This window comes from Coffea arabica, chromosome 6c (genome assembly GCF_036785885.1).
Source record: "Coffea arabica cultivar ET-39 chromosome 6c, Coffea Arabica ET-39 HiFi, whole genome shotgun sequence".
Taxonomy (NCBI): domain Eukaryota; kingdom Viridiplantae; phylum Streptophyta; class Magnoliopsida; order Gentianales; family Rubiaceae; genus Coffea; species Coffea arabica.
Genome location: NC_092320.1, coordinates 60,498,027 through 60,524,502, shown reverse-complemented (window position 1 = coordinate 60,524,502; position 26,476 = coordinate 60,498,027). Strand labels below are relative to the sequence as shown.

The 26,476-nt window shown below is 39.4% G+C and overlaps 1 protein-coding gene across 1 annotated transcript; it reads left to right on the top strand.

Annotated features, from left to right (window-relative positions):
- Positions 1-988: 988 nt before the first annotated feature.
- On the top strand, positions 989-7,120 carry LOC140008879 (uncharacterized). Its single transcript, XM_072053783.1, has 2 exons — positions 989-2,680; positions 7,052-7,120. The coding sequence occupies exons 1-2, from the start codon at positions 989-991 to the stop codon at positions 7,118-7,120; spliced, it is 1,761 nt and encodes a 586-aa protein (XP_071909884.1).
- The last annotated feature ends 19,356 nt before the right edge of the window (positions 7,121-26,476 follow it).

Sequence of the window (26,476 nt, the reverse complement as noted above, 5' to 3'; positions counted from 1 at the left end):
AGTGGGGTTCAAGACCCCTAAATTCAACAAATATGATGGAACAAGCAACCCTAAAACGCACCTGCGCTTGTTTGCTAACAAGTTGGGCAAGCCAGTGGATGACGAGAATTTGCCGTTGAGATTATTTCCAGAAAGCTTAGAAGGGGATGCGCTTGACTGGTATTCCAACCTAAAGCCGGAGGAAGTGAAGACCTGGCTCGATCTGTCCAATGCCTTCATTAGACAATATGAGTATAACTGTGAGCTAGCGCCAACTCGGACTACTCTGGAAGGAACGAAAAGGCGACCATCTGAAGATCATAAGACATATGCCAAGAGATGGAGAAAGATAGCTGCGAAGGTGGAGCCACCGATGACTGAGGATGAAATTATTCGCACATTCATAAAGGCGCATGATCCTCCATATTTCGAAGAAATTTTCCGTATGACTGGTTGTTCTTTTGCTGCAATTGTGAATAAATTGGAAGAGTTTGACGACTTTGTGAGAGCCGGGAAGATTGTCAATGTCTCTGCCCTGAAATCTCAGTTGGATGCTTTACAAGGGCAGGGAAGCAATGTGAAGAAGCCGCCGTTCAAAAAGAAAGAGGGGGATGCAACATTTATTTGGAACCAAAACCCTTCACCCAGACCCCGATACCAACACAGCCCAATCTACCAACCCCATTACCCTTACTACTCAAATCCGCATCCTGTATATACTACCAACATCCACCACCTTCGACCTCGCCCAAGCTATCCAAACCCACCTTCAGCCCCTTTTCAAATTTCCCAATCAAATCCACCCCAAAACCGACCTCGCCCTCCATATAACCCAAGATTTCCTCCACCAAATAGACCTGTTTACAACCATCCTCAACCTCCTGAACCTTACAACCGACCCCCTAGCCGTACATTTACCAATTTAGGCAGGCCTCTGGACCAATTGTATGACCAGTTGAAGGCCGCCGGGAAAATTGGTACAGTACCCCCTCCTACCTACCCATATGGTATGCCCGCGTGGTATAATCCACAAGCTGTCTGTGCTTATCATTCTGGGGCCCCCGGACATGCCACCTTTGATTGCAAAGCGCTTAAGCATAAAATCCAAGATATGGTTGAAGCCGGGGAGATTGTAATCCGGAAAAGGGAGGCGCAAGGGCCGAACGTAAATAGGAACCCTTTACCGGAACATGCCAATACCATTGGGGTTATTCTGGATGATACGGAGTATGTGGAACCAGTCAAAGAATTGGCAAGGGAAGCTGAAGTGTTTGGGGTCACAGACCAACCTTTTGTCATAGAACTGCCATTTGAAGAGGACGAGAAACCCTTTATCTTGGATCTCACGCCAGCTGAGAGTGAGTCTTTGGAGCCGGTGGTTATTGAATTCCCGAAGCAGGAGCCTGTCCTGAGCCTGCAACAAGTACCATGGAATTATGATGAACCTGACGTGCAGATTGGGGAAAGGTCAATTGCAAAGAAGGAAGTATCAGTGGTCACAAGATCGGGGAAAATTGCAAGCCCGTTTGAAGCAACCATTCCGATTCAAGCAAATAACTCTGAGCCACCCGCCAAACCAACAATTACCGAGAGAGAAGCCTTAGATTTCCTTAAAAGGCTCCAAAGAAGCGAATACAATGTGATCGAGAAGCTTAGCAAGTCGCCCGCTCAAATATCCATGTTGGATCTACTTTTTTCATCAGATGTGCATAGGGATGCATTGCTCGAAGTACTGACTAAAGCTCAAATTCCTAGAGACATTTCAGTTGATAATTTCTCACACGTAGTTGGGAATGTACTCTTCACCAAGCAAATTACTTTTTCCGACGAGGAATTGCCGTCGGAAGGCATTGGACATAACAAGGCCCTGTACATAGTTGTGAGGTGCAACGGAAAAATGCTGCCGAAGGTATTAATTGACAATGGATCTGCTCTTAATATATGTCCCTGGAGCACCTTGGAAAAGCTAGGATTGCAAGACGTCAAGTTGAGGCCTTCAGGGACCATAGTCCGAGGTTTTGATGGAGCGCAAAGAGAGCCAATAGGAGAAATTGATTTAGTAGTTGAAATGGGGCCCGCCCAGTTTCAAATAACCTGCCAAGTCATGCATTTTTCTAGTGTTTACAACGTTTTGCTTGGCAGGCCATGGATTCACAAGTCTGGGGCTGTGCCTTCTTCATTGCATCAATTGCTAAAGTTTGTAGTGAATGACAAGCTGATCACTATATTTGCCGAAGAGGATTGCCTTGTAATCACTGATTCTGGGACAAAAGAGGATGGAAGCCGCAATGTCACCATGACTCCCCATAGCACGGCTGATATCGTCTCTGTAAGTTGGATCACAAACGAGGAGCAAGTTCTACCAAAGGCCAGTGTTATGATGGCTAAGGAAATGATCCGAGGAGGTTATGAATTTGACAAGGGACTAGGACGAAATCTGCAAGGAGTTTTGAAGCCAGTGGAGATTATGGAGAAGAAAGATTCATTTGGCTTAGGGTTCCGACCAACTGCTAAGGATATCAAAGAAATGAAGGAACGTAAGAAAGCAGAGAAAGAGGGCAGGCAAAGGGTTTTTGACATTCCACCACTGCGGTATACTTTTCCACGACCAACAGAGGTTATCACATCAGAGGTTAATCCAGTCGACGAAATTGAAGCAAGTTTGGCTCAATTGTTCGTTGGGGCAACATTTGAGGATAGTGTTCCAGGCGAAGCTGAATTTCCTGACATCCCCGAAGGATCAATTCCCAATTGGACAGCCGAGTCCCTGCCCGTTCGGAAGGAGTTTCGGTAAACTAAAAGGGGTTTATCATTCATGTGAATTCATGAAAATACCTTTGCATCTGTAAATAGCCAATGAAAACAATTTTCCTTTTAACTAACGTTTGTGCATGTAAATATTGTTAAGTTTTCGTTTCAATTTGCTTTCAATCAAAGGTCTTTATGAAAATGCACAAGTTGTTCTTGTCATTGTTGTGTTGTTTATTCGATTGTTTATATTCATATTGCTTGATTCATTTGTTTGTTGTATGCTTATTTACTTATTATCCCACATTCGTTAATTCTTTCAGATGGCCAAAAATAAAATTATTTGACCCTTTGGATATCACAGTTCTGGAATACGATAATGGCAATCTCTATATCACTCACGACTTGGAGGTCTGTGAATCTGAACTCCAAAGCGAGAGTGATAATGAGGAAGTATTCGATTCTTTTGCAAAGGACTTTGAACAATATGAGGAAAAACCAAAACCGAACCTGGAAGAAACAGAAAAGGTTAACATTGGCACTGAGGATGAGGTTAAGGAGGTGCAAATTAGTATTCATTTGAATGAAAGGCAGAAAAAGGAGTTGTTTGAATTCTTGACCATGTTCCAGGATGTATTTGCGTGGTCCTATGATGATATGACTGGCATTTCAACTGATGTGGTGGTGCATAGGTTACCCACAGACCCTTCTTTTCCACCCGTAAAACAAAAACCCAGAAAATTCAAACCAGATATAAGTCTCAAAATAAAAGAGCAGATTGAAAAACAACTCAAAACCAACATTATCATTGTTTCCCATTACCCAATTTGGCTTTCAAATCCTGTCCCTGTTCCAAAAAAGAGTGGAGAGGTAAGAGTTTGTATTGACTATAGAGACCTTAATAAAGCCAGTCCTAAAGATGATTTCCCTCTACCAAACATTCACATTCTCTTAGACAATACGGCCGGACATGAGATTGAAACCTTTTGCGATTGTTTTGCTGGCTACCACCAAATTTTAATGGCAGAGGAGGATAGGGAGAAGACTGCTTTCATTACCCCTTGGGGTACCTTTTGCTACCGAGTCATGCCTTTCGGTTTAAAGAATGCTGGAGCAACATATCAGAGGACCATGACAACCCTATTTCATGATATGATCCACCGGGAGATGGAGGTCTACGTGGATGATATTATAATCAAGTCCAAAAGGGCAGAGGACCACTTGGTTGATCTGAAGAAATTATTCGAGAGGTTACGGAAGTACAATTTGAAGCTAAATCCTGCAAAATGCGCCTTCGGAGCACCTGCGGGTAAGCTGTTGGGATTCATTGTTAGCAAGAAGGGCATAGAAATAGATCCGGCGAAAATCAAAGCAATTCGAGATATGCCAGTGCCGAAAACTCAGAAGGACGTGAAAAGCTTCTTAGGGAAGATCAATTTCATTGGGAGGTTCATCGGCCAGCTAACTGCCACATGCGAGCCGTTGTTCAAATTATTGAGAAAGAATGTGCCGTTGTATTGGAATGAGGAGTGTCAACAGGCTTTTGACAAGATTAAAGATTATTTGTTGCATCCACCAGTTTTAGTGCCGCCCAAACCGGGCCGACCTTTGATTATGTATTTATCTGTACTCGATGGAGCAGTAGGGTGTGTTCTGGGTCAGCACGATGAATCCGGAAGGAAAGAACAAGCCATTTACTATCTAAGCAAGAAGTTCACGCAGTACGAGGCTAATTATTCATTCATTGAGAAAAGCTGCTGTGCATTGGCCTGGGCAGCCCAAAAGTTGAGACACTACCTGTTGAGCCATACCACTTATCTTATTTCCCGATCTGATCCTTTGAAGTATCTTTTGGAGAAGCCGATGTTGACTGGGCGTTTGGCGAAATGGCAGATAATTCTCTCAGAATTCGATATTGTTTTCACCTCACAAAAGGCGGTCAAGGGGCAAGCTATAGCTGATCATTTGGCGGAAAATCCAAGGGATGATGATTACCAACCACTCCGTACTTATTTCCCTGACGAGAGGGTCCTATTTGTAGGCGCTGCAGATGATATAAGTGAACAAAGTCCTGAATGGAGGCTTTTCTTCGATGGAGCTTCGAATTCTCTCGGAGCTGGAATTGGAGCTGTTTTGGTGTCACCCGAAGGGAAGCATTACCCTGCCGCTGCCAAATTGCAATTCGCTTGCACGAATAACATGGCTGAATATGAAGCTTGCATTTTTGGTCTCAAAATGGCGTTGGAAATAGAAATCAAAGAATTGATAGTTTTCAGTGATTCAGATTTGCTCGTGCATCAAACCTTGAAACAGTGGATAACCAAAGATTCGAAAATTCTACCCTACCATTGTAGTCTGCTTACTTTGGCCAAGCAGTTTCAAAATTTGGAGTTTAGACATCTCCCGAGAGCCAGGAATGCATTCGCCGATGCTTTGGCTACCTTAGCTTCTATGATCCAGTATCCTGATGAATTGAAGATCGAACCAATCCAAGTTCAACTTCAAGACAAGCCTGCCCACTGCTGGGTTACAGACGAGTCCTCGGATACTATTCCTTGGTTTAATGATCTTAAAGAGTTTCTCAAAACTGGGTCTTACCCTCTGCATGCTGGTACAAAGGACAAGAGTTTTCTGCGTAGAATGGCTTCAAAATTTTTCTTAAATGGAGAAGTGTTGTACAAAAGAACCTCGGATTTGAACCTTTTAAGGTGCATTGATGAAGATGAAGCTCAATATATGATGAAGGAAGTGCATAGTGGCGTTTGTGGACCTCACATGAATGGCCATTTGCTAGCGAAGAAAATCATGAGAACCGGATACTTCTGGCTTACTATGGAGCATGATTGTATAGATTTTGTCCGGAGATGTATAAAATGCCAAATGCACGGTGACATTATACGCGCTCCACCCACTGAACTGCATAGCATGACCGCCCCATGGCCCTGTTCAATGTGGGGTATGGACGTGATTGGTACAATCGATCCTCCCGCTTCAAATGGACATCGATTTATATTGGTGGCGATCGAGTACTTTACCAAATGGGTTGAAGCAGAGTCATTCAAACATGTCACGAAGAAGGTAGTGGCCAATTTCCTGAGAGATCACATCATCTGTCGCTTCGGAGTACCCGAAACGCTTATCACGGACAATGCCAAGAATCTGAACAATGACATGGTAGATGGACTATGTGAGCAGTTCAAAATCAAACACCGCAATTCTGCCATTTATAGGCCTCAGATGAATGGAGCTGTAGAAGCCGCAAATAAGAATCTGAAGAAAATTATCCGCAAAATGACAGAAAAGCATCGCGATTGGCATGAAAAGTTGCCTTATGCATTGATGGCATACCGGACTTCTATTCGGACATCGACTGGGGCAACGCCATATTCACTTATGTATGGGATGGAAGCTGTATTACCAGCTGAGGTTGAAATTCCGTCGCTACGAATCCTTATGGAAGCTAAATTGGAGGGGGCCGATTGGATCAAGCAGCGCCATGAGCAATTGACTTTGATAGATGAGAAGCGATTCAATGCTATCTGTCATGGGCAATGCTATCAAAAACGTGTGGCCCGAGCTTATAACAAAAAAGTCCATCGGCGGGCATTTGAAGAAGGTGATAAGGTACTAAAGCGAATTTTGTCAATGCAAGATGAAGCTAAAGGCAAGTTCGCTCCAAATTGGCAAGGGCCGTTCGTTGTCCAAAAGGTATTACCTGGCGGAGCTCTCATTTTGGCGGAAATGGATGGACGGGTTTTCCCTCAACCCATCAACTCAGATATGTGCAAAAAGTTTTTCATTTGATCATGCAAATTTTCTTTAGAAATTCATGCAAATGGCGAAATGCAAGTCAGGCCATCTTCTTTTACACTAAAAAAAAAAAAAAAAAAAAAAAAAAATTTATCTCTACTTGTCCCCTTTGAGCCATCAGAATTGACAAATTTCGCTTGATAACCCTTGAGAATTGCAAACCCCACACTGGGGCAAATTTGTTTCGAAAATCGAAAAAAAAAAAAAAAAAAAAAAAAAAAACCCCTACACTGGGGCAAATTTAGTTTTCAAAGAAAAATGCAAAAAGTGAGGAAAATACAATGAAAAATGCAAAGAGGGAAAATCTGATCAAACTGGGGCAAAATTTTCCTCAGTTTTGGAGTTATTTTCAGAAGAGTGCAATTTTAAGTTATTTCACCCCTCGTATCAAATCTGCTTTCAAGCCTTAACTTTTCTTGAAAAACACCTCACCTGACCTCATTACAAAAGCCCAAAGTCCTGGCTTTCATCACTTGCTGCATTTCTATTAGAAAATTTGTTAATCAACTGGCAGGTGATGTCCGTAATGTCTTCGCCTAATTTTACAAGGGAAGTACATTTTACTGATGCCAGAAATCTTTAATTCATGTTTCTGAGTCGAACATGGTCGAGACATTTCAGTCTTCTTTAGGTGAAAACCCGAAAGGGCACCTCGAAAGAAAAAGAAAAGCGAAAGAGGAAAAAAAAAGAAAAAAAAAAAGAAGAAAGAAGAAAAAAAAGAAAAAAGAAAAAGAAAAAAAAGAAAAAGAAGAAAAAAAGAAGAGAAAAAAAGGAAAGGAAAAGAGAAAAGAAAAACAACAAAAGCAAAAATAAAAGGGTGGGGGCAACCTTGGTGAAAACCCGAAAGGGCGCCAAGGTAGGTTTTCACAACGGTCAAGCTCGAGAAGGAACAGCTGGTGACCCGGTTCATTGAGGGTTTTCCTCATATTTGTGAAACTTCTGCTAGTATCGGATTCCGAAGCGAAAAATATCCGAAGTCTTGAATATGATATTCATTGGCTAAACTTGTATTTTCTGTATAAACACCATTTTACAAAATGTAAATCTCCTGGTTTCTTTAATTCATTTGCCTTCTACTATCTATGGTTGTCTGCATTTTTCTGCATGTTTATCTTTGCCTGACATAGGAAATAATCTTGCATATACATTGATTGTTATGTGATAAATTTTTACGCATCATTCTTTCACCATTAAATTCAAATAAATGATAAACCCTAAGGTTTGGGCAAAGATAAGGGATTCAATCATCAGCTACAGTGAGTAACATGCAACAAAGCTACCACCTGGATTGGGTGACGTGGTAAATCTGCATTTTATCAGTCTCAGAAATTAAAAGGTTTAAGGCAGACGCCGCCAAGCCGAAATAAAAGCATCACAAGACTCATGTTTACACGATTCTCAAGGCAAACCGGATTAAATAATGGTGGCAAGCCCATTTTTTCTTGCAGGAATGTGGCATTTACAAACAAAAGCAGCCACTCTCTTTTTGGCACCTAAACCGATGTCAGACAAAGCTTCCCAGTAAACAAGGATCGATGTTATTTGCAAGACTCGATCATAAGAAACAGCATCAGCTATCGTTTCGGTCACAGAAATCCAAATTTCCCTCTTGGTACAAAAGTTGAACTATTCTCAGGTAAAAAAAAAAAAAAAAAAAAAAAAAAAAAAAAAAAAAACTCAATTCATTGTTTAAATTTCCCCAGTGCAGTCCCGTTTTAAATTCTTGTTCGGGCCAGTCCCGTTTTAAATTCCTGTTCGGGTCAGTCCCGTTTTAAATTCCTGTTCGGGTCAGTCCCGTTTTAAATTCTTGTTCGGGCCAGTCCCGTTTTAAATTCGTTCGGCCAGTCCCGTTTTAAATTCCTGTTCGGGCCAGTCCCGTTTTAAATTCCTGTTCGGGTCAGTCCCGTTTTAAAATTCTTGTCCGGGCCAGTCCCGTTTTAAATTCTTGTTCGGGCCAGTCCCGTTTTAAATTCCTGTTCGGGCCCCGTTTTAAATTCCTGTTCGGGCCGTTTTAAATTCCTGTTCGGGTCAGTCCCGTTTTAAATTCTTGTCCGGGCCAGTCCCGTTTTAAATTCCTGTTCGGGTCAGTCCCGTTTTAAATTCCTGTTCGGGTCAGTCCCGTTTTAAATTCTTGTCCGGGCCAGTCCCGTTTTAAATTCCTGTTCGGGTCAGTCCCGTTTTAAATTCCTGTTCGGGTCAGTCCCGTTTTAAATCCTTGTTCGGGTCAGTCCCGTTTTAAATTCCTGTTCGGGTCAGTCCCGTTTTAAATTCCTGTTCGGGCCAGTCCCGTTTTAAATTCCTGTTCGGGTCAGTCCCGTTTTAAAATTCCTGTTCGGGCCAGTCCCGTTTTAAATTCTTGTTCGGGTCAGTCCCGCTTTAAGTTCCTGTTTGGGCCAGTCCCGTCTTTAAATTCCGTTCGGGTCAATCCCACTTTAAATCTCCTGTCTAAGTCAATTCCATTTTAAAAGTTTTGCCAAAAGGGGTCAGTCCTTATTTCTAAAACGTCCACCGTTCGTGACGTTTGCCACCGAATAAAGCAGGTAAGTATTTGGTGTCTACTTCTTTGTCTCAAGTTTTTCCAAAACTCAGACAAAGAGGGGCAAACTGTAGACACCAAATTTTTGGTGTAATTTCTTTTACTTTTTATTCTCATTTGTCGTGATTACTTTTAGTTTTTTTTTTTTTTAGTTTCTAGTTTCTATTTTTATTTTTTAAGTTTTAGCGTAGAAAAATCATGAAAAAAAAGAAAAGGAGAAAAAGGAAAATTGTTCACAAAAATACATTCAAATTTAATTTTTTTGGCATTTTGGTTTATTTTTGTTAATTTATTTTGAAAAAGAAAAGAAGGGAAAAATGATGAAAAATGATGAAAATGAAAGAAAAGATCGAAAATGGTAATTTTGTTATTTCTAGTTTGATTGATTTTGATGTGTTTGTAATTAAAATTGTTGTTTCTATTATTATTTAGTTTTACTATTATTTTTGTTAAATTATTAAGTTGAGAAAAAGAAAAAAAAAAAAAAAAAAAAAGGGGATCACAATTCCATTTTCTGCCGAATCCATTTCTCCTTAGAAATGACGACCGAGTGAGAGAGCCGAATTGCTTGCTCATTTCTTTTCTGTCCGTAAACTAGAAAGAAAGGAGAGAGACTAGCTGACTATCTTCCTTTCATCCGTGAGTTGGTGAAGAGATTGAGAGCCACATTATCTTCATCCTAGTCGCAGGTTGGAGCAAGGGAGAGGAAGAGATAGCCGGCTGCATTTCTGGACTGCCGAAGGGAGGAAATATTTTTTGCAGCTAGCCAAGGGTGTTGAGCTCCAAACTGAGGTAATTTCTGGACCTAGACTAGATGTTTATAGGTTGATGAAGTTGTTTAAGGGCATGCATGTGAGAATTGTGTGGCTAGATGATAACTTAAGTTATAGAAAAATCTGTTTGTGAAGAAAATGGTTGCCGAGAGTTTAAGCTGGAAATTTGCAGCTACGGTTGACCAAGTTTTGATGATCTGAGTTATATGTATGTTTAACTAACCAAAGTCTGGATGATCTAGCTCTGCATGAAGCTAATTAACTTGGATTAAACAAGAAAATTGAAGGAATACCAAAAATCCGGTTGCATGCATGTCAATCGAGAGAATTGGGATGAATTTCTGGTTAAATGGTGATTTTGATGACATTTGAATTTGATTTTGGATCCAATCTGATAGATAGTTTGTTATTTGGTCTTGCATGTGATCTTTATGGCTGGGAATTCGGTTGTATGGCTGGAAAATTTTATTGGATGTTGCTGGATTGTTAAACCAATCTTCCAGCTTAGCCGATGGAGTTGTTTTGGGCATTTTAGTATGAAATTTGCTGGAAAGTGCTTGATTCTCACTTGGTTGTATGTTTAGCTAACTAAATACTGGATGATCAAGCCCTGCATGAGATTAATTGGCTGTGTGTAAACCAGAAATTTGAGTGAAACAAAAATCTGTTGCACGCATGTTTATTCCAGAAATTTGCATGATATCTTCTTGGGTTTCTTGTTTGTTTGGATTATGATGGTGGGTTTAGTTGTGGGCTTGGTCTAAAGTTGTGACGTTGAATTTAATTACATCTAATCAAGGTTGTGATAAAAATCTGAGTTTATAAGAAAATTGCTGCAAAGTTCACTCAGGAAATTCTGCCACAGCTTTGGTTTTTTTTCGGCCATGACCCATTTCTTTTCTTGTTGCTGTTTTCTTCTTTATAAATAGCTCATCAAGTGAGTTTTGTCACAAAATGTGTTAGTTAATCTTGTTTTGAAAAAAGAAATTAGATAAGTAGTGTTTGAGTTTGCATGCCTAGGGTCTAAAACACATGAATCATGATCCAACACTTTGCTGAAATGCAAACAAGCAGGCTGCCGAAACCATTTCAGCATGTATGTTTCAGAGTTTTGGTATGATATATTTCCATGTTTTCTGGTCATTTGGATTGTGATCATTATGTAGTCCGTTACTTGGTTTAAGGTTATGATGTTGGGTTGAAAATATCTGATTAAATCCGTATATTTGAATCAAAATCTGGTCTGCACCATGCAAAGGAAAGAAAGGCCGTTGGCTGGAAAATTGCAGAATGTTTTTTGATGCTTTGTATGATCTCCTGTCCGAACTTCTGATGTTTAAACATAAGGGTCTTATGATGGAAAGTGAGATGAATGTTTGGTGATGTGTTTAGATGCTTGAAATAGAAATGTTGTTACTTAAGATAATGAAATGAAAATGCAAATTGCGATGGTCTCTTGGCTGCAGAAATGTTTGTTTTGGTTGCAGAAACAAGTTTCACGTAACTGCATGTTAGTTGCATGAAAATAACTTCTGATTTTTGCACCTTGATCCCCAAGTCTCCCCTTAAGCCACTAAGGCCCAGAAACTTTGAAAATTTAATCAATTGGGTCTCTTGGATTTCGCAGCAATGTACTATGGCCCAATTACTTGACTTATTTGATCAATCTTGTTACTCTATAGTCTTCATTGCTGCTGGTATGTTTTGGTTAGACTCTTGCAAGTTTTTTTTAGGATGAGATCAAAGGGTTTCAAGAACTTTATGGGGTAATTTGGGCTTTGTGTGGATTTTAGATGTTTTGATGATTCAATCAATAGTTGGGGGCTTTATTTCATGAATATGGAAATCTTAGGCATTTAAATGCTTCTAATTGTTCAATTCCATGTTTATGTGATTGCTTGTGATTGCTTGACCTTGGCTTTGTTTTGAGACCCTTGAAGTTCCCAAAAATGTTTATTTAGGTTTAAGTGCTTGGTTATTTTTCTCAATTTGGTCCTTGGTGGCTTTTAATTCTACAACTTCATTGCTTATTGCTTCAATTAATGATTTAGTGGCTTTAGGATCATGTGAGCTCGGTATTTACACTTTTCTTTTAATTTTCCTCAATTAAAGAGGTACCTTGACTTTTTTTATTGTTTTGAAGCCATTTTTCTTTCATTTGGACACCATTCCAAGGGGGCGGTATAATTTCTTTTATCCCTTTTTGTGTCTCTCCTATGTGACTCAACGTGCTAAGTGAATTGCATGTCTACTTTGCTTTCCTAGCTTTTCTTTAATTCCTTTTACTTATGTCATTTATTTTTATTTTCATTAAATTATTCATTATGGGGTATGTGTACACCTCTTGGCTTGTAATAGATAGGGCATAGCAAGTAATTTGGTCCACTTTCCCTTTCCCTTTTGTTTTAATTAGCAAATGTAATGGTTGCATGCCTATGTGTTATATGTTAAACGCTTTATTAGGATTTTGCATCTAGTCAAGCATGCTAAGTGTTATGTGCTACGTGTTTATAAGTGTTTGGCATGTCTACTCGCTTTCCATGGCCATGAATGAATGTGATGGACGAATGTACGTTTCCACTAGTCCAACGCTAGTCGGAATTCATAGAATGGGCTAGTCCAACGCTAGACCCTTAGGGACTTCCCCTCGTTAGTACATGTTTGCATGTTCATTACATGTCATGCGTTTTTTTTAGTTTTATCATTTTGCATGCCCCTCGAACCCCTTTTCCCTCCATTTTAGGATTTTTGCATTTCATGCTAGTTATAGGGTTCATTTGTTTGAGGGTCCCCTTAAATATGGGATATAGACGAGTGTGGCTTTTTCTAAGCCTTAGCACGCTTGTATCCTCTCTATCAAAGGGCAAATTGAGTCACGATTTAGGTCTCCCCGTACCCATTATGCATGAATTCCCTAGGTTCATGCATCCATTCTATCATAACACTTTTCTTCCTATTTGCACACGAACACTTTTTGCACACGTGCATCTCTTTATCCCTTCACTTGCACACTAGCACTTTTTATCATAACTTGCACACATGCACTTCATATTACCATCGCACATACCATACCTTGCCCACTCACGTGCACATTTTCACTTATGCATCTTTGTTTTTTATTACTTTTTCAAACTCATGCCTTCACATTGCATACATGCATTTCCTTCATTTGCATCCCACTTGCATTATTCGTGACTTCTTCAAAGGATCGTTATTGGGCTTCACAATTAATGTGATTGGCACCACTCAACCTTTGAAGAGAAATTTCCCCCAATACCCCTAGGTCTAGGGTTTTGCATTCATGTAGCACATCCAAATGTAATAAATTCTTTGGTTAAAACAAGAAAATTTTTGATTAAATCAACGCAACTAGCCTTGGCTAGGTCGAAGGGGTGCCTTGGATTTTTATCCTTGCCTTCCCCTTCGTCAAATGTGACTCCCGAATCTTTTTCTTTGTTTGCGTGGACTAGGAGTCGTTCAAAAGGGTTTCTTACTTTTTTCCTTAAAAATTCACTTTTTGGGTGACTTGGTACACCCTAACTCTATACCAAGTGGCGACTCCATTGTTCATATAAAAAACCCTTTTTGAACTATTTTTCTTGGGTCAAATCGTCGCAGTTTCAAAAGTCCCATTTAGACCCATCTTTCTTTTAAATCACAATTCATTTTCCAAATCACAAAATACATCTTTCTCAAACCATTCATTTTTATTTTTATCAAAAAAAATGGGGCGCGACACATTTTTTTTAACTCCAGATGCTATTCATGGGATTTCACTCAAACATAGATAACAAAAACAAGCAAGGTAAATTGAGTCACAACTTCAGCAAGACAAAGGAGAAGAAGCCAACATGTCCGAATTGCTACAACAGGTCAAAAAGATTCCATCTTGCTGCGGCAAGCTATTAACCTAAGGACCCAAAAACAAAAGGCCAAATTCACAGAAGGGACCTTAACATCAGTCATCAAGGCACTGAACAACATCCAGGCCCTTCACAGTCCCATCATCTTAAACGGATTCATAGTGAATGCATACAAGAGAAAGCTTCAGTATTTCATGAATCCAGTGACTAAAAATGGTAAAAGCTATTACCTTTACGCTTTTCAAAAACCAAATAGGAGCTGAGATGATCGATAGAAAGGGTCTTCGTTTGACCAAAAATCTCCTCCTTCTGATGCTGCTGCTCCTTCTGTCCCTCCCTTGCCGTTTCTCTGTCGATGCTTCACCAGCCGTCAACCATAGAATTTTCTCAATTGTGCTCCTTCAATACCTTGCTTCCACTGTCAACTAGTCTCTCGGTTGTTATTTCAATCCCTAACCCTCAAAGTTCCGACTCTCTCTCACTCTTTTTTTCACTCAACCTCTAGCTTCAGCTTTCTCTGGTTTTCTCTGGTTTTCTCTTAATTGTTACCCTCAAAAACCCTCTTAGCCGTTGTTTCTTTTCTCCTCTCTCTCTCAGACTTTTGCCCAGATTTTTCCCTTGCTCTCACTCAGCCGTCCTGCCTCTCTCTGTGTTTTTTATTTCTTTTTCCGTCGCCCTCTCTCTCTATCTCTCCTCTTCTCAGCCGTTCCTCTCCTCTCAAGTCACAGACTTTTCTCAGATTTTTTTTCTGTCGGTTTTTTCTTTTCCAAACCCTCAACCCCAGATTCTAGCTGTCAACCTCTCTCCCTTTTTTTTTTCAGTCGACTATCCCTTCCTCCCCTGCGGCTGCCCTTTTTTTGCTATTTATATTAGCCCTCTAGCCCTAAAACAACTCAGCCATCCTCTCCATATTGCAGCTAAGGGCTCCCCGAGTCCTTCCTTGCAAAGCTGCAAAAAATGCAGCTTGCATGCCGCGACTGTTGTAGTTTTTTTTTTAGTTTCTTTTTTTTTCTTTTTTTTTGTTTGTTTTTTGTTTGTTTTTTTTTCTTTTTTTTCAACTTAATAATTTAACAAAAATAATAGTAAAACTAAATAATAATAAAACAACAATTTTAATCAAAATAAACAAACTAAAAAATAACAAAGTTACCATTTTCAATCTTTTTCTTTCATTTTTCCATTTTTCATCATTTTTCTTTTTTCCTTCCTTTTCCCTTTTTTTCAAAATAAATTAACAAAAATAAACCAAAATGCCAAAAGATTGAATTTGAACGTATTTTTGTGAACAATTTTCCTTCTTCTTTTTTTTCTCTTTTTTCATGATTTTTTCCTTTTTTTTCTTTTTCATGATTTTTCTTCTTCTTTTTTTTCTTTTTCATGATTTTTCTACGCTAAAACTTAAAAATAAAATAAAAACTAGAAACTAAAAAAAACTAAAAAGCAACCGCGACAAATGAGAATAAAAAGTAAAAGAAATTACACCAAAAATTTGGTGTCTACAGTTTGCCCCTCTTTGTCTGAGTTTTGAAAAAACTTGAGACAAAGAAGTAGACACCAAATACTTACCTGTGTTATTCGGCTGCAATGGACGCTTCTGAAATGAGGACTGACCTTTTTATCAAAATATTGAAATGGGATTGACCCAAATAGGAATTTAAAACGGGACTGACCCGAACAAGAGATTTAAAACGGGACTGACCCGAAGAGAAATTTAAATGGGATAGACCCACGGGATAGATCCGGACAGAAATTTAAACGGGATAGACCCACGGGATAGATCCGAACAGAAATATAAACGAGATAGACCCGGACAGAAATGTAAATGGGATAGACCCGAACAGAAAATTAAATGGGATAGACCTTGACAGAAATTTAAATGGGATAGACCTGGACAGAAATTTAAACGGGATAGACCCGAACAGAAAATTAAATGGGATAGACCCACGGGATAGATCCGGACAGAAATGTAAATGGGATAGACCCACGGGATAGACTCGGACAGAAATGTAAATGGGATAGACCCGAACAGAAAATTAAATGGGATAGACCCACGGGATAGACCCGGACAGAAATGTAAATGGGATAGACCCAGACAGAAATGTAAATGGGATAGACCCACGGGATAGACCCGAACAGAAAATTAAATGGGATAGACCCACGGGATAGACCCGAACAGAAACGTAAATGGGATAGACCCACACAGAAATGTAAATGGGATTTCGCTGGGAAATTTTTAAACAATAAATTGAGTTCTTACCTGAGAGTAGTTCAAACTTTTGTACCAAGAGGGAGATTTGGATCTTTATGGCTAGAACGATAGCTGATGTTGTTCCTTATGACCCAACCTTTGCCAAATTATCATTTCGTCTTTGCTTACTGGGAAGCTTTTTCTGACGTCGATTTGGGTGCGAAAAGAAGTGTGGTTGTTTGTGTTTGTAAATGCAACGTTCCTGCAAGAAAAGAAGAAATAATGGACTTGCCACCATCATTCGATCTGGCTTGCCTTGAGAATCGTGTAAACATGAGTCTTTTGATGCCTTTGCCAACTTTTGCTGCGGCATCTGCCTTGGTTGAATTTGTAATTTTGAAACCTTTCGATTCCAGAGACCAATAAAGTGCGCATTTACCATGTCACCAAATCCATGTAGCAGTTTGATTGCATTTTACTCACTTTAATAGATGATTGAATCCCATATTCTTGCATAAACCTTAGGGTTTATCATTCATCCGAATCCAATGGTAAAAGAATGATGCATAAAAAATCAAAATATATGCAAGATGATTTCCTATGTTCTGCATGGAATGAATATGTCAAAGAATGTAAAACACATCCAACTATATTTAATCCTATAAAATGCCATGAATACAAGCACATGAGAAAAGATGTATTTGGAAAAGAATATTTTTACAAAGCAACACAGTTTTGGCCAATAGATGTCATATTCAAATCTCTGGATATCTTTGTTCTGGAATTTAATATTGGCAGAAGTATGACAAAAATGAGAAGAAATCCAAATGAACCAAGTCACCAGCTGTTCCTCCTCGTGCTTGCTCGTTGCAAAAACCTGCCTTGGCGCCCTTTCTGGTTTTCACCAAGGTTGCCCCCATCCTTTTTGTTTTTGTTTTGTTTGTTTTTTTGTTTTTGTTGTGTTTTTTTTTTTTGAGGTGCCCTTTCGGATTTTCACCTAAGTAAGCAATGGAAGAGCTCGACCATAATCGACTCAGAAATGTAAGTTGAAGATTGCTGGCATCAGCAAAATGCACTTCCTTTGTAAGATTAGGCGAGGGCATTATGGACATCACTTGCCAGTTGATTAGCAAAAATCCCAACAGAAATACAACAAGTGACGAAAGCCAGGACTTTGGGCTCTTGTAATGAGGTCAGGTGGAGTGCTTTTCAAAGAAAGTTGAGGCTTGAAAGCAAAATTTCTGAAAGGTGTGAAATAACCTGAGATTGCATCATCTTGAGACTATCTCCAATTTTTGAACGAAACCGAGGAAGATTTGCCCCAGTTTGATTGAATTCTTCTCTTTGCATTTTTCATTGCATTTCCTCACTTTTGCATTTTCCTTCAAAAACTAAATTTGCCTCAGTGTGGGGTTCTTTCTTTTTCCATCTTTCTTTCAAAGATAAATTTGCCCCAGTGTGAGGTTTTCCTTTTCTTTCCCATCATCTTTTTTTAAAATGAATTTGCCCCAGTGTGGGGTTTGCAATTCTCAGGGGCTGTCAAATGAAAATTTGTCAATTCTGATGGCTCAAAGGGGACACGTAGGGATAAAATGCTTTAAATGTAAAAGAAAAGGGCCTGACTTGCATTTTGTCATTTGCATGAATTTCTACGGAAAATTTGCATGATCAAATGAAAATCTTCTTGCGCATGTCTGATTTGATAGGTCGAGGGAATGTTTGACCATCCATTTCCGTCAAAATGAGTGTTCCGCCAGGTAATACCTTTTGGACAACGAACGGCCCTTTCTGATTTTGAGCGAATTTGTCTCTGCCTTCGTCTTGTATTAGCAAAGTTCGCTTGAGTGCTTTGTCGCCTTCCTCAAACTGTATGCTGATGAAACTTCTTGTCGTAGGCTCAGGCCAAGCATGTTTGTAACATTTCATGACAAACGGCATTCTTGGCTGCACTCCCATTAGAGTGTGCAAAGATTGAATTTCTGCTACTGCAAACGAGACTGCCTCCAACCATCTGTACACCTTGACACATAGTCAAACTCTTAATCATCTCCTTTTCTGCTTTTGTCCAAACGAATGCTGATTTATGGCCTTTTGACCTCATTCTCAGTGCCAATGTGAACAATTGTTATGGCTTCTAGGTTTGGTTCGAATTTCTCCTCATTTTGTTCAAGATTTTTGAAAAAGAATCAAATACTTTCTCTTTGTCACTCTCGCTTTGAAATCTGGGTTCCAAAATTCTCAAGTCGTGAGTGAGATAGAGATTGCCATTATTGAATTCCAGAAAAATAATATCCAAAGGGTCAAATAATTTCATCTTTGGCTATTTGAAAGAATCAACGAATTTGGAATAATAAGCAAACAAGTATACAACAAACAAGCAATATGACCGAAATATAAACAAATGAATAAACAAAATAACCTGACAAGAATGACTTGTGCATTTTCATAAAACCTTTGATTGAAAGTAAATGGAAATGAAATAAAATTTTTACATGCGCAAATTTTAGTCAAAAGTAAAGATGCCTTCATTAGCTAATTACAGATGCAAAAGTATTTTTCATGAATTCGCATAAATGACAAACCCCTTGGTTTACCGGAACTCCTTCTGAATGGGTAGAAATTTGGCTGTCCAATTTACAAACACCTCAGCCTCACTTGACGAGTTTTTAACAGGCTCCTTAAATTCCGTATTGTCCATAATAACCCCAATGGTGTTATCGTACTCTGGCAGGGGGTTTTTATCCACATTTGGCGCTTGTGCCTCTTTTCTTCTAATTACAATCTCTCCAGCTTCAATCATATCTTGAATTTTATGCTTGAGTGCTTTACACTCAGCAACCGGATGGCCGGGTGCCCCTGAATGATAAGCACAGACAGCTTGTGGGTTATACCCAACCGGTATGCCATACGGATAGGTTGGAGGGGGAATGACACCTATTTTCCCGACAGCCTTCAATTGATCATATAATTGATCCAAAGGCCTGTCGAGATTGGTGAATGTGCGGTTACGTCCCGAATTGTTGCTTTTAGGGGGTTGAGGATAGCTGTAAACGGGTCTGCTTGGCGGAGGCATTCTTGGATTGAATGGAGGCCGATGCCAATTTTGGTGAGGATTTGGTTGAGAAACTTGAAAAGGGGCTAAAGGCGAGTTGGTGTAGTTAGGGCGAGGTCGAGGATGATTGGTGTTGGTGTGACAAACAGGATGAAGGTTTGGATAGTAAGGGTAAGGGTTGGAGTAGATAGGGTATTGTCGAGGTCTGGGCTTTGAGACAGGGTTTCGATCCCAGGCAAAAGCGATTTCCCCCCCTTTCTTTTGGAATTGTTGCTTTTTCCCATTACTACCTTGGCTTTGCAAGGCATCCAACTGGGATTTGAGGGCAGAGACATTAACAATCTTCCCAGCCTTCACGAAATCATCAAATTCCTCAAGCTTATTAACAATTGCGGCAAATGAGCATCCAGTCATGCGGAAAATTTCTTCAAAGTACGGCGGATCATGTGCCTTAATGAAAGCGCGTATGATTTCGTCCTCAGTCATTGGTGGCTCGACTTTTGCAGCTATTTTCCTCCACCTTTTGGCATATGTCTTGTGGTCCTCAGAGGGTTTTCTTTTTGTTCCTTCCAGCGTGGTCCGTGTTGGCGCCAACTCGCAATTATACTCGTATTGTCTTACAAATGCATTGGACAGATCCAACCAAGTCTTTATCTCTTCGGGTTTCAGTTTGGAATACCAGTCGAGCGCATCCCCCTCCAGACTTTCTGGGAATAGCCTCAAAGGCAGATTTTCATCATCTGTTGGCCTACCCAACTTGTTGGCGAACAGTCGGAGATGTGTCTTGGGATTGCCCGTCCCATCATACTTGTTAAACTTCGGAGTTTTGAACCCCTCAGGCAATTGCACATTCGGGAAAAGGCAAAGCTCATCGTAATCCAAGACTCCTTGTTTGTTCAACCCCTGACTTTTCTTTATAAACTTATCGAAACGGTCCAGGCGTTTGAGAAGCTTTATATCAACGGGAGCGGAAGATTCCCCAATTCCTGGCTTGGTTTGAATAGTATGGTCTGGTAGGAATGGCTCAGCAGTAGTGTGATAAAAGGTATGTGGCTCAGGTGGTATGTTTAAAGTAACTTGGGGTTGTGGGCCTTGCATGTGAGCAGGGAAAAATGAAGGACCAGGAGGGTAAGTGTATGGCAAATGTATGGTGGGATATGTGAAAGTTCCTTCGGGTGGAATAGGGAAAGATGGAGTATCAGTGACTTGAGTTAAAGGGATGACAAATGGCTCTGGCTCTGGCTGCCTGTCAGGTACAGGTTCAGGTTGAACTCCGCTGCTGATTAACTCATCAATCAACTTCCTTTGGGTTGCCATTTCAGATGACATTTCCCCAAATTTGGCGAGTAATTCAGTCAACTGAACCCCGGGACTTGTGGCTTCCGGCTGGGTAGTTGCAGCGGTCTTATCAGACGATCCTGGCCGAGTACTCATGTCTACACGATTCTTTTGGACTTTACTACGGGATCGCGTTATGATGGGGCTTCGACGAGAAGCTATATTTAAATATTACCTGAGAATTTTTGAAAGATTACCTTTAGATTTAACCCTCGCTTAGTTATAATAAAAATAAAGAAAAGAAAAGAAAAAGAAAAAGGCAAGAGTTAGTAGATATCCAGAAAATTCGGATGCATGTCCTATGGGGGAACCCTTTTTGTGCCAAGGGTAGGCCTAGTATGAAAATGCAATCATCTGAGGTAGGCACTATACCATACCTGATGGATCTGATCAACTCATTGAGTGGAAAAATAATTTTGAAAAATTTGGTCAATTGGAGTGACGAGAGATTTGTCAAAATGAGGACAACGCCCGAATAGATTGATCACTTTTGATTTGCAAGACGCATGGGTTTGACCTTGACGAACTTCCTATCGAAGAGACTGGAATTCGTTAACAAATTTTCTCAATGAAGCACGGGTCAAAATCCCAACTGATCAAATGGCTGGATGCAATGGATGGTTTTCTCAAAAATCGACTAGATTTCCCAATTTGAAATTCGTCATTGAAAACCCTAATTGGGGAAATGATTTGAATGAAATTAACAATTTATTTAAAATCGACCGAATTACCCTAAAGAGGGAAACGGGTCAAATGATTTGAGTGAAATTTAAAAATTTACTTAAAATGACCGAATCATCCTAAAAATGGAATTTGATCGAATAAAATTGAGAATTTTATGCAAAATGGACCGGATCGCCCTAAAAGGGTAAACTGGTCAAATGAATCGGACGAAATTGATGATTTATCGAAAATCGACAAAATTGCCCTAACTAATCAAATGAATTGAATGAAATCGGTAATTTATTCAAAAAATCGACTAGATTACCCTAAAATAGATAAACTAGTCAAATGAATTCAAAATCGACTAGGTTGCCCTAAAAATGGGTAAATTAGCCAAATGAAATGAAGATTTATTCAAAAATCGACCGAATGACCCTAAAAGGGGTAAATTGGTCAAATGAATTGATGATTTATTCAAAAATCGACCGGATGACCCTAAAAAGGGTAAATTGATCAAATGAATTGAATGAAATTGATGATTAAAAAATGACAGAACAAGTTGGATGAAATTGATAAATAATTTGATCAAATGAATTGAATGGAATTGATGGTTTATTCAAATATGGGTTGAATTGTCTACCCATTAGTAGTTTCAAAATTTTATTGCGATGCATTAGCCTATGAGCCTTCTAAAATCAAATTTTGGCCCCAATTTATTTATCGTCTCAGTAGGAGGAATCATTTGGGAATTTTCTTCAAATTAATGTCCTTTTACGCAAGGGAATTTTACCAATTTTGATAAAATGGCCAAAAAGTGATTATTAGATGCTCATATTCCAAAGATCGCTCTTATGAAAACGATCGGATCCTACCTTACCTTGTGCACTAACCCTTTTGGATGATACAAAAATGTAAACGTGCAAGTCTCCTTGGATTAAGTATCCGAGACACAAGGTGATTTTATTCCTAACACAGGATCCCCTAAATGGCATTCCCTTTCTAAGGTTTAATGCATGATGCCATTTATTAAAGCGATGTAAATATGCAATTCGAAATGAAACGTGACCTAAGGAACCCTTTATTTGCCAGGGTATGCCTAAAATGGTATGGCATTATTAATTTATGAACACAATATACCACAATTTTCACACGTGCAATAGCCTATCTACAAGGGTAGGTTTCTAAAAAAAAAGTCATGCCAGACCTCTTATTTGCTAGGGTTTGTGAATGCAATTGTCACACAAAACCAAGAAAAGTTAGCTCAGTCCGATAAATACACATAACACATTGTAACAACGAAACCAACACAAGGAAATAAAGCAATAAAAAGAAGAAAGGGGTTGGACCCCTCCCCTCGTGAATAGTGTCCCTAATAGGGTAAGGTCGACTCTACCCTAGGCAAGCTAAAATGGATGCATGAGGTTAGGGTTCACTAATGCATCTAGACTCGATAAGTCGTAGGTCCCCGAGCCTTCAGACTTGGAAACCAAGGGTCATCACTCCCAAGGTTCCTTGTCGGTGGCTCGAGCGATTCCCCAGACGTTGCTACGCACACGTCGTGTTACGGCTACCCGTCTGGGCGAATCTAAAAAAATCCTCAACTTTCGACTAAAAACTAATAGGTCATCAACCTAAAGTTTAAAGCGGAAGATCGAGTGATCCCTCGGATCATGCTACGCACACGTCGTGATACGATCACATGTCCAAGTGGGTCACCTAAAATCCTAATAGGGTGGAGTGGCGTGACAAGCCACTAAAAGAAAAATAAATGAGGGGTAAAAATAATTAAAGTGTATGCGCGTATGCTAGTGCTCGTTTGGAGGGGAGGGATCAAGAACCAACGCGAGGCTCTAAGGTGACACACCCCCCTAAATGCAATGCGAGCGCGAGGTAAGCAAGTAAACATACATCCAATCAACCAATCATACATTCGTGAGCGAGGGAGTAGTTGGATACGCGTGAAATGCAAAAATCCTAATAAAAGGAAAAATGTAATCCTAAACACCCAAATGTGATATATGAAAAGATTAAAAGAAGAAAAAAACTGATTAAATCAAATTTGCTCGGACTCTCGAATATCCCCAGTGGAGTCGCCAACTGTCGCGCCCCATTTTTTGATAAATAAATAAATGATTTTAAAGAAATGTGTTTTTTTTATTCAATTTGTGATTGAAAAATGAATAGTGATTTAAGAAAAGTGGGTCTAAATGGGGATTTGAGAATGCGACGATTTGACCCAAAATTATAGTTTAAAAAGGGTTTTTTGAAATAAAAAATTGGAGTCGCCACTTGGTAATGAGTTGAGGTGTACCAAGTCACCTAAAAATGAATTTTTAAAGAAAAAATAGGAAAAAGTAGTAAGAAACCCCTTTTAAACGACTCCTAGTCCACGTAAACCAAAGAAAAAAAGGTTCGGGAGTCACATTTGACAAAGGGGAAGGCAAGGATAAAATCCAAGGCACCCCTTTGACCTACCCAAGGCTAGTTGCATGATTTAATCAAAGATTTTCTTGTTTTAACCAAAGAATTTATTACATTTGGATGCACTACATGAATGCAAACCCTAGACCTAGGGGTATTGGGGGAAATTTCTCTTTAAAGGTTGAGTGGTGCCAATCACATTAATTGTGAAGCCCAATAACGATCCTTTGAAGAAGTCACGAATAATGCGAGTGGAATGCAAATGAATGGAATGCATGTATGCAATGTGAGGACATGTGTTTGAAAAAGTAATAAAAAACAATAAATATGTAAATGAAAATGTGCACGTGAGTGGGCAAGGTACGGTATGTGAAATGATAATATGAAGTGCATGTGTGCAAGTGATGATAAAAGTGTTCGTGTGCAAGTGAAGAAACATAAAGGTGCACGTGTGTAAAATGAGAGGAAAATGAAAGTGTGATGAGGGTATAAAATGGTAGAGTGGATTTAAAAATACATGAGCCTAGGGAATTCATGCATATTGGGTACGGGAAGACCTAAATCGTGACTCAATTTGCCCTTTTATAGAGGGAATACAAGCGTGCTAAGGTTTAGAAAAAGCCACACTCGTCTATATCCCATATTTAAGGGGACTCTCAAGCAAATGAACCCTATAACTAGCATGAAATGCAAAAATCCTAAAATGGAGGGAAAAGGGGTTCGAGGGGCATGCAAAATGATAAAACTAAAAAGAATGCATGACATGTAATGAATCATGCAAACATGTACTAACGAGGGGAAATCCCTAAGGGTCTAGCGTTGGACTAGCCCATTCTATGAATTCCGACTAGCGTTGGACTAGCGGAAACGTACATTCATCCATCACATTCATTCATGGCTATGAAAAGCGAGTAGACATGCCAAACACTCATAAACACATAGCACATAACATTTAGCATGCTCGACTAGATGCAAGGCCCTAACAAAGCAAATTAACACGTAGCAACTAAGCATGCAAGACACATAAGACAATTAAAGCCCTAACTATTACATTTGCTAGCTATGCACATGACTTCGATAGGTCTTCATTGAATGCTCCTCCAAGCCCTATCTATTACATTAGGGAGACCCTACTACAATCTAAAAGGGGGAAAAGGAATAAAATAATTAAATCCCTAACTATTACAAGCCAAGAGGTGTACACATACCCCATAAATAATAACTTAAATAAAAATCAAAAGTAAATGACATAAATAAAAGAAATTAAAGAAAGGCTAGGAAAGCAAAGTAGACATGTATTTCTCACGTAGCACGTTGGTTCACATAGGAGAGATAAAAAAGATAAAAGAAGTTATACCTCCCTTGAGTTGACGCCCTAATGAAGTGAAATTACTAATTTACCCTCCAAAATAATAAACGGGTCAAGGTACCACTTAAATTATCAAATAATCACATGAAACAACCATTAAACACAAAAATGAAAATTAAGCACGAAACGAAAATTTAATATGGAATAGACCATGCATGTGCAGGCAGAACTCGGTCTCGAATAAAAAAGTTTCAGGAATCTAAAATGGAGTGCTAAAATGGATGGTCTAAGGTGGAATCCCTCACAATCAAACGCAAAAATCAAGAAAAAAGAAATGGAAAATTATTTATCAAAGTTAAATAACAAGATTAGCTAAGCAAAACTTAAATCAAACGAAACCAAGACCATAAATGCCTCCAAGTTCTTAAGCTTTCATGATTTTATCCTAGAAATCTATTAAAATTGTTCACAATTCACATGAAAACATGTCAAGGCATAATCACGAAAAAGGGTTCCAATTTACAAACATTAATCAGTCATGTGAGCCCCAATTAGAACATTTAAGAACTTTGAAGGTTCAAGAGCGATGAAAAGGTCAAGTCATGATTCAGATTGCAAATACTTTAGGATTCAATTGCAAGAACTAAAAATATAATTGGGCCATGATGCAACAAAGGGGGACTTGGGGCGTTAAAGTGCAAGTTCTTTTAGTTTTCCATGCATGCAACGAAAACAGAAAACTTTCTTGACTTCTACAAATTTTTGCCGCAAGTTCATACCAGAAAATGCATAAACCGTGTGTATTTCATACAAAAAAAAAAAATGACCAACAACACTATAAACAGAGCCCAAGCTTCATCCATTTCTCCATAACCATCATTGACAGGAATTTTATGCATGCAAAGCCAGAATTCGAATCAAGTCTTCTGCCAAACAGAATTCGGCAACTAGGAAATTTTCTACAATAAATTCTGCTGCAAAAATGCAGCTCCAAGAAACTTTTGGCCAGCAAGATTCAATTCCAGCTCAAGTATGTTTAGACACAACACTCAAAACCAATCCAAGCCTCATAACAACCATTTTATCATTCAAACTAACCAAAAAATAGAAGAAAAATCATGCAAAGGCTGGAAGATTATAGGCAAAAGGTTCGGCAGTCTCGATGGTTCATTTTTCAGCAAAGCCTTAGAACATTTTTCAAACGCTTTAAGGACTCAGACATGCCAACTCAAACCAGTCTCCCAATGCCCCCTTTCCGCACCGGATTACTTACCAACAAAAGAAAAAGAAAAGGCCAAAGCCTGGTGAATGGTCACGGCGAAGGCAGACTGCAGAGTAGGTGCGGCGACCTTTACTCTACTGCAATTTTCTATTGCAAATGCAGACCCAACTTGCGCGAATGAATGTAGAAATGCAACAAAACCCAGAGAGGGAAACTCGTGTCAAAGGTGAACACCACATACCAAAACAAAACAAGCAAAACTTTAACAAATAAGGGAAGAAAGCAAGGTTCGACCCTGCTGCTGCAACAAGCCGAGGCTTTAAGTTCGTTGCAGCAACCTTGAATTACGTAGCTACAACCAGACAAGATGCAGACTTTATGAACAAGATCCAGCTACTTTATTTTCCTAACACTAGGAATGGACATTTCCTGAACTGAAACAAACATAGCCATGCTGGTTCAATTAACAAGAGCAGCGAACAAAAGGAAGCAAAGCAAAGGAGCCAAGTCGACATGAACGACGCTGCCGCAGCTTTTCTGTTATGGACTTTCCAAACACATTTTTTTTAACTCC

Bases quoted from the DNA above. Each gene is read 5' to 3' on its own strand.
- LOC140008879 (XM_072053783.1), top strand. From the start codon at position 989: ATGCCCGCGTGGTATAATCCACAAGCTGTCTGTGCTTATCATTCTGGG. The intron at 2,681-7,051 runs GTTCCAGGCGAA...ATCAACTGGCAG, and splicing joins GGGCAACATTTGAGGATAGT to GTGATGTCCGTAATGTCTTC.